This window comes from Drosophila nasuta, chromosome 3 (genome assembly GCF_023558535.2).
Source record: "Drosophila nasuta strain 15112-1781.00 chromosome 3, ASM2355853v1, whole genome shotgun sequence".
Taxonomy (NCBI): domain Eukaryota; kingdom Metazoa; phylum Arthropoda; class Insecta; order Diptera; family Drosophilidae; genus Drosophila; species Drosophila nasuta.
Window position 1 is genome coordinate 49630546 of NC_083457.1, and position 9006 is coordinate 49639551.

A 9006-nucleotide genomic window follows, 5' to 3' on the forward strand; every position below is an offset into this window, starting at 1 on the left:
ATTATATAATTTTTATAAGCACGTTTTTCTCACAGCCCGAAAAGCTAACGCAGCTTAATTTACTCGCACGCTCACGCACACATATTTACTTTGTATTAAGTTTATTATTATCATTTTTTATGTGCGCCAGCCTCTTGGACTCGCACTTGGACATCGACATGGACATCGCTTTAGATGTGGACTTGGCATGGAAACCAACCGCCAACGCATAAAAGTTATTTATGTTTGTCGGTGCTCATTTTTGATGTGGTTTTTATGATCCTTGGCCTGACTTTGGCTTGGGAGTCGTCAACAGCATCGCATCGCATCGTATCGCCCACACACACAAAGTCTTTCCATTTATTTTTCTTTTATTTTCCCTCTTTTTTTTTGTTAGCATATGTGTTGGTCATAGCTGCATAATTCAAGCGGGTTATCCCCATGAGCTGCTTAGCTCTGGAAAGGGGTGCATGCAACATGATTTTATTTAGACTATGTCTGAGAGCCTCTTATGACTCCTTCTCCCTTGTTTTGGTTGAACTTATGCTATGTGCTTTTACTTACGGTCTGCAGCAGGCATTTATAACGCTTTTGTATGGCAAGTGTGAACTTCTCCTCCGCTGGCAACAGCTTCTTCCTATACTTTGCCAACAATTGCAATTTCTGCTCCTCCGGCTCAACGGGCTGCAGTGGCGCCATATAAGGAAACCGTCTAAAGAGAAGCCAAAGAATTAAATTCAATTATTAAGAAAGCTGATGTACAATGTGTTTATTATGCAATCAGAATTCTCCGAAATTTAAATCTTACATAAACTGGGAATTTTTATGTTTAGTAATATAAGGTAAAATTTAAAATAAAAATTACATATTGGTTTAGATATTTCAGTTTCATGCACCTAATTTTACTGCACAAAATAAAGAAAAAACATTGCACGTTTTGATTTTACATTTGTGCAACAAACTCTTCGAATAAAAATATTTCTTAGATATTTAAATGTTATACTATCAGAATAACCCTAAAAACAATGTGCTTTTAATTTGTGATAGTTTATTGTATAAGAATTAGAGCACAAAAATAAACTTCAAAGTTTTTGATTGCAATCAGAAAACAACTGCAATTATTTCTTTTGTTTTCAAATTGCCTAAGCAATTATTGCTTAAAGGAAATCTAAATAAAAACTGATAACAATATAACCAATAGCAACAAAGTGAGTATACTCGTATGTCAGTTTCTTTCACAATTAAGAGAGAAACATAAGGAAATAATCTATTAAAATTATTATTATATTGCTATTAAGAGAAACGTTAACTATATAAACATTAGCAACAAATTGAGTATATATTAACTTTTAGTTTATTTTAAAAAGAAGAGAGAAACAATAGGAAGTAATCTACAAAACAGTAGTTCCTGAGAGCAACAGCATTTTAAAAATTGATTAATAATTCAACGGATATCGTTTGATACAATCAAATAACAATTATGCTTACGTGGCTTCCATTTTCTTAAGGCACTTGAGAAATTCTTCGTTGGTTGCAAAATTGCGTCGATGTATACGCGGTTCACTAACAACGCATTTGGGTTTTTTCTTGAAATTAAGAATGAATTATTAATAAATAAATTAAGTCAACTTTAAAGAGGAAGGAATTTACCTTTCTTTCTCGACACTTTGGTTGATTTGTGTACTGCAATCGACCATGTTCAATATTGTTTTGAGCCTCCTTGATGACCGGTTCAATCATTTTGTCAATGATCTTTCCCATGCGTGCCAACTCATTTCGACATTCTACAGGAAGTATAAAATATGAAATTAAATAAAATATAAATTAAATAAATTCTTCTCTTTTAGAATATTTTTGTCCTTTACCCTGTGGAGTTCTTAGCGCATAATGATCGCCGACCTGGAACTTTTCCTTTTTGGTTTTCTGAGTGAGCGTTGGAATTCTCAGATGCCTAGCCTGAGGTGTGTTATAGGCTCCAATTAACTCCGAAGGCGGACCATGTTGACGTCTCAGTCTGTTGGTCCAGAGCGATGATTTTGTGCCACAGTCAAGGTAAAAGATACGAACTCGACGTTGGCAGTAAATATCCAGCAGATGGTTGGTCATTTTATATATTTCCACTTCACTGGGACGCGCTGATATAAAGTAGATTTTGGGAGAAGGAGATTGGAGGTGCATCAAATTTTTAATAATGTTCGCTATGTAAATATAACATTTTATTTATTACCGCCAGTCAACCATTTGTCAATCCAGGGAAATTGATGACAAGCTGCAAGCAAAAACAAACCGAAAAATGTGAAAAATGAAAATGAAAATGGCATTTAATATTTGCACATGAACTTGATATGTCTGCCATATAAATACACGAATGCGAGAGAGTGTGAGTGTGAGAGAGTGTGTGTGTGCTCGCATTTTACATATTTGATTTTCTTGTTATTTTAACAATATTTTCCTTCTTTTTTGTGTCGGGCTCTGTGCATCGCTCAAAGGCAGCACGCGAAATTGTTTTAAATAAAAGTCAATGCAGTAAAGTTCGCTTTTAAAATGATTAAACTCAAATTAATTTTCATTTGAGTTCGTCCAGCCCCGCCCCCCTCTGAAAACCATGCGCGACGCCTCCGTCGACCAATCTCCCAACGGTAATTTTACCAAATGGACCTCGTCTGTGTCCTTTGGCTGCCCCCCCTCGTTTCCCTTCCTCCCCAGGCCCAACAGCAGCACTGTTTGCCAGGCTATTGCTATCATGATGTTTGTCACATTTTTATGCTAATGTTTATCGACAACATGCTTTTATGCCTCACATATACAAATATACATACATGTGTATGTATGTGTTTGTATGTGTGTGTGTGTGTGTGGGACTATACGCCCTCGGTGTTGTGTGTGCCCTGTTTGCATTTACATCTATCCATAGCTGATATTAAATATTAAAAAACTATACGGAAAATGAAACATTTTTATCACAGAGCCAGCGACAAAGTCACCCACCAAAAACAAACAAGTTGAAATTATATGGAGAACACAGGAAGTATGATCGACATTAGAATACTCTAATTAGTTGAACTTTTAAATTACAAAAATAATGGTGGAATTATTAACGATGTTAGTACTTTATTTTCTATATAAAAATATTTGTAGCTTAAATTTTTCATTACTTTAAATATACTTTAAAAATTGGCATTTTTAATTATTTATGATGGTAATAGAATTTTATTTTCTATATCAAAATAAGTGTACTTTTCAGTTTTCGAATTTTTGTTTTAATTATCATAATATCTTCCTTTTTTTAAATGAATACATAAGAGTTAATTTCACAATTAATTTTTAAAATTTTATATTACTCTAAATTTAATATAAATTTTCATTCATTTTTCATTCATCAGAAAATAATCTGTTTAAAAGAAAACCATACATATCAATATTATATTCAAAAATAAAATTATTTTATTGAAAAGCTTTTGGCTTTTTGTTTTTCATTTTCCAATTATTATTATCTATCTATAATTTGGCAGCTTGTTAAAACGAATCCATTCAATTTAAAAGTTTTAGATATAGCTGAAACTTTGAATTAAATTAATACATTTTTATTAGCTTTTTGTATTTAGTTTTCCAATCATTTTCATCTTCTTTAAATTTGGCATTATTTTTAAAAATGAATCCATATAATTTTAATGCTCCAAATAGTAATAAAAATAATATTTTAATAAATTGTTTTTCAGTTTTTATTATTTAGCTGTAGCAAAAATAAATAAATAAATTTGTGTCTCATTCGAAAAACTATTTAAAATTGATTTGCATTTCGTTCACTTTTCCGGCAAACTAACTCATATTCTTATAACACTTGCCCATCATTAAGAGTAAAAGCGGCGTTAAAAAAGGGAACAAAATAAATATAAATATATATATTCCATGTAAATGCTAAATAAAATTCTATGATAAACATGTTACAAGGGCAACATGTTGGCCCCCTTTGCAGATCCTGGCAGTGGCCCTGGCCCTGGCGTGTTCCTGTGCATTCCCAAAGGATATTCAAATAAATGTCATACGCATTTGTTATTTGGTTTTCTTTTTTTCTCCACCGTTTTGGTTATAAAATTTTATGTTTAAAGGATAATGTTTGAAATTTTTATGTTTACAGGTGAGCAATTTTGCAACGAGCTGCCACGCGGGGCAAGTCAATATGGAAGAGGGGGAAGGGAGAAGTGTTAAGTGGAAAGCGAGCGGGGGGAGACAACGAGCTGTGGGCAGCATGCATGTTTTTCACATTTAATAAAGTATTAAGTGTTATGTTTCTGTGGTAAAGTCGCTATTGCTGTTGTTATTGTTGTTCTTGTTGCTCATTGAATTACATAAAATGTTGTTGTGCAATTTGTAGTGTCGCAACCCCGAGACTTTTTCATCTCTCACTCTCCCAATGTCTGGGGGTCTAATGCGTAAATGTTGTACGAACAAAACATACAAGTGATTAACATTGCTTCTTAGTGCACTCACCCATTTTATCAAAGTTGTATTTGGTGGCCTGATGTTCGCGCAGTGTCTCAAACTGTTCGGGCATTACAATATCCGAGAGTTGCAGGTCCTTCAGCAAGTCATCATCGCACTCTTCGTATTTGTCTTTAACATTCTCCAAATCATACATGTGAAAATCGAACTCGCGATTGCAACGTCCAACAATCGTATCGTTTTGCATGTGAGCTAAAAGACAAAGTAATTTTTAATAACAAATTCTAGGACTTTCCGGCTACTCACAAATCTTCTCGCGTAAAAAGTCCTTGACAGGATCCAGCGGCAGTTGATCGAATTCATATTTCAAATCGAAGAATGGACAATCGTTGAGCGGACGCTTGCCGGTTTTCTTTTGTGTTTCACTTGCATGCTTAATGTGTAGTCCACGTTGCCGGCGATATTTTGTATCCTCTAGCCGGGGATCACAGTAGGGACGCCTTTCCGGCGGTATCTTCTTTGAGGCCATGCCCACGTTCCAAAACGAAGGGAAGAAATAAAACAACAAAAATTTGTGTTTTTTGTTGCCTACTGCTGAATCCTATAGTGTAATTTATTTACATTCTTTCGTTTTTTGACATTGTTCGCTAGACAAAATACACGTTGGAAAAGTGTAATAATAAAAGTTTACAACACGGACACATTTTGTGTGTGGCCGAGGCCGCATATACGTGAAATGTTTATAAACTAACTTGCATCGGAGGCAATGGCAACAGCAGACAGATAGACAGACGAACAACAACAACTCCGATGGTTGCGAATGGCAACCAACAAACATCCACCTTGACTGGCTTTCCAAATGTTGTTATTGGAGTTAGACCAACAGCAGCTGACGAGCAAAACGGGCGACACTCCATCAATGTGTTGTTTGCTACTTCTCCGTCTTCAGCTCAGCTCAATAATATTTGTTAGGCTGCTCTGCAAAGAGCACACGACTGGCAACAACTCCCAAGCTTCATCTTCAGATACAGCTCAGCATCATTTCTGTTGAATAGCAAACACATTTTTTCCTCATTTTTTTAATAAAGCGCAACAAATACGAACTAGAAGTTCATAAGAAAAAAACACGAAAGACTGCATTCTATGCCGGCAAAATGGAAATAGAAATGGAGCACTTCCTCTGTCTGCCACTGTGTATTTATTATCCCATCCGGACTGAGCTACTGCTCCTCGCGGCACTCGTCATTCATCCCGATTATAAATATAAAATAAAATAAAACACAAATGGCAGAAATGCAGCAACGTAATCAAATAATAATAAGCCAATAATAAGACCCACACAATCTCTGTGTGTGTGCAATTGTTTACCACTCTATAATTAGTTCACAAGCAGCTTTAAAATTTAAAATTGCATTGACAAATTATGCTAGACAGTAAACCAAGACCAAGCTTGGTTAACCACATCAAAAAAATGCGTATGCAATTTTCAGTTTTAGCTGAGCTTTTACCAATATATTGAATTAAAATTCTTTCAATTAGACCTTGCACTTATTAAATAGTGAAAGAGGGTCTATTAAGTTTGTCAAAAATGAAATACAAACAAAATATATTTTAAAAATTGTCTATGTTGGACAGTTGTTGACCTCTTGTTTATTTTATTTTCTTTTTTCTTCTAATTGTTAATTCTTCATAAACAATTCCATATAAATTCATATTAAGAATTTACGCACAGTTCTGCACAAAAATATGAGTGACAACTGCGATTGAAAAACTACTCAAAATGTATGCATATCAAACAGTGTATTTAATAATGAAATCGATATTTATAAATTCGATACTCCTTCGCCACACAATAAGCAATATCATAAGTTAAGCTTACTCAGCAAATTTTCATGATATGGATCTGCATTCGAATATAAGTAATGCTGAAATAAACTCTTTCATAATTAAGCAAAATCAATGTAATATTCGAAAACAAATTTCCTATCAATAAGATCATTCAAAATCATTCATTAATTTAATCAATATTTAAACGAATCAAATGAAGACCTCAGCTTAACGGACTTTACAACGGATATAATCGAAGGCGTAATTACTTGTTATAAGAAATTATAAAAAGTATAGAAAACCGTATCTACGGACATAACTCATTTTATTTGGGAACATTAAGTATAGAAAAGGAAGTGGACAGCTCAAGCAGCGACAGCTTTCCGCTGACGTCGCTTCACCAACATCTCTGTGTATGTTGTTGTTAAAGAGGCTTAGCACTGAACTGCTGGACATGGTCGTGTTGTGGCTGGCCAAAGTGCTGAAGCACTGTTGCTGTGACTGGACGACTGATTGCTGCTGCTTCGCCTTCGCTTTACCACTGCGTGCTGGGCACTGCTAGCCGCCACTTCTTCTTCCGGTGCCTGTTGCTCCAAAGTCTCCTCGCCCGCCAAAGTCTCCTTGGGTGCAACCAGTTTGCTTTCAATTTTTTACGCAATGTATTAAAGTCTAGATCGTCTCCACTGGAGCTGCTGCTGCTGTTTATACCCGCTACCCATAGGGTAGAAGGGTATTATAACTTTGTGCCGGCAGGAAATGTATGTAACAGGTAGAAGGAGGCATCTCCGACCCTATAAAGTACATATATTTTTGATCAGCGTCAATAGCCGAGACGATCTAGCCATGTCCGTCTGTCCGTATGAACACCTAGATCTCAGAGACTATAAGAGATAGAGCTATCATTTTTTTTCGACAGCATTTGTTTTGTTTGCACGCAGATCAAGTTTGTTTCAAATTTTTGCGACGCCCACTTTCGCCCCCGCAAATCAAAAAAATCAACTAACAAGCGTAATTGTGAAGCTAGAATTGCGAATGGTATATACAATAATAACTATAGTATTTATGATTGCTGCAAATTTGGTTGCGATCAGATAAAAATTGTTTAAGTTATTAAAGAAGGCAAAAACGCCTTCTATGTATGTATTGTATGTATGCGTATACGTATATACATATATGCTGGCCTCTATATTTGTATCTGTATGCAAGAGGCACTGCGATAGCTCTATTGGTAGAGTGCAAGCATATTAGTGTTGTGGTAGTCTAGACTAGGATTCGAGCCCGCTCGGGGTACAAACTTTTTTTTTTTTTTTAATCGTATTTACAACAATTATAAAAATTGTGGATTTTATTAAAGAAATATTTTGTATGAGCAAATTGTATGTATGCAGCTCCATCCTAGCTGCTGTCGTCACTACTCGAGCTGCCCGTGCTGGTGCTGGGATCCATATAGAGCTCATTGTCTGCTGTCTCCATTTCCTGATCTATGCTGACACTGCCGCCATCACCTTCCCCATCGTTGGCCTTGGCCACCGGACTCGCCTTTTGTTCATCTACAAAGTCCACATCTGAGTCGCTATTCGAGTCGAGACTAACTAGCTCCGGCGTACGCAAATGCGGTGGCTTCCGTTCCAGTACGAAGACACACTCGTCGTCGTCGCTGCTCTGAAACTCTATGACCTCGTTTGCGGGACGACGCATACTGAGATCGATGGCCACCGTTTGGGAGCCGACATTCGAAGTGCTGCTGCCATCGTTGATGGCGGCCACCTCGGCGTTGGCGGCCGCATCGCCGTCATCAATCTCGATGACCTCGTTTGCGGGACGACGCATACTGAGATCGATGGCCACCGTTTGGTAGCCGACATTCGAAGTGGTTGTGCGGCGTATGGAGATGCCATGCAGTTCACTGCCGTCGGTAGTCATGGTACCGCTGAAGGAATGAGTTGCACTGGGATTAGTGACAATTACACTGGTCGATGGACGTGGCATGCGGCTGCTCCACTCGCTGGCTGTCGTCGTCGTTGTTGTCGCCGTGGTTCGCAGATTCTAAGATTGGCTTCGGGATTCTTTCCGTCTCTTGACTCGCACTCACTCGATCGCACTTGACGACGACCACGTCCGGTAGTGATGTGACTAATTATTCTTTTGGCCTTTTTTTATTACTTATCTTTTTCTTACCGACTCTCCGCAAATTACGCACAAAAATATGAGTGACAACTGCGATGGAAAAACTACTCAAAATTTATGTCAAACAGTTTTTACTTCCTAGTGACTTCGACATATTTGATAATGAAATCGATATTTATAAATTCGATACTCGGACTATAACGGACTTTACAACGGATATAATCGAAGACGTAATTACTTGTGATCTAAATAAGAAATTATAAAAATTATAGAAAACCGTGTCTAAAGCTATGCGATTCAATAAATATAGTATACAACGGACATAACTCATTTTATTTGGGAACATTAAGTATAGAAAAGGAAGTGGACAGCTCAAGCAGCGAATTTGCTGTGGCAACCATTGAGAGCGGTCTTTCCGCTGACGTCGCTTCTCCAACATCTCTGTGTATGTTGTTGTTAAAGAGGCTTAGCACTGAACTGCTGGACATGGTCGTGTTGTGGTTGGCCAAAGTGCTGAAGCACTGTTGCTGTGACTGTGACTGGACGACTGATTGCTGCTCCTGTTGCTTCGCCTTCACTTTACCACTGCGTGTTGGGCACTGCTAGCCGCCACTTCTTCTTCCGGTGCCT

General features: G+C 37.1%; 2 protein-coding genes across 2 annotated transcripts in view; both read right to left on the reverse strand.

Moving 5' to 3' along the window:
• The window catches only part of LOC132789388 (dynein axonemal heavy chain 3), a 41557-nt gene extending 36517 nt beyond the window's left edge, over positions 1–5040 (reverse strand). Inside the window, exons 1-7 of the mRNA XM_060797363.1 lie at positions 4729–5040; positions 4471–4674; positions 2207–2248; positions 1845–2114; positions 1630–1763; positions 1468–1565; positions 544–691 (exon numbers count right to left, since the gene is read on the reverse strand). Coding sequence (XP_060653346.1) covers positions 544–691; positions 1468–1565; positions 1630–1763; positions 1845–2114; positions 2207–2248; positions 4471–4674; positions 4729–4951 — 1119 coding nt within the window. The 5' untranslated portion in view covers positions 4952–5040. The remainder of the gene's footprint in view (positions 1–543; positions 692–1467; positions 1566–1629; positions 1764–1844; positions 2115–2206; positions 2249–4470; positions 4675–4728) is intronic.
• Positions 5041–7592: 2552 nt separating this feature from the next.
• Positions 7593–8681, reverse strand: LOC132791141 (E3 ubiquitin-protein ligase Topors-like). The gene is made up of 2 exons (XM_060799951.1): positions 8428–8681; positions 7593–8350 (listed from the first exon to the last, which is right to left on the reverse strand). Exon 2 carries the CDS (start codon positions 8236–8238, stop codon positions 7645–7647), a length of 594 nt encoding a protein of 197 aa, XP_060655934.1. The 5' UTR covers positions 8239–8350; positions 8428–8681; the 3' UTR covers positions 7593–7644.
• Positions 8682–9006: the final 325 nt, after the last annotated feature.

What these genes read in the sequence shown, in the direction of transcription:
- LOC132791141 (XM_060799951.1), bottom strand. Translation starts at nt 8,238, where the DNA reads ATGCCACGTCCATCGACCAGTGTAATTGTCACTAATCCCAGTGCAACT.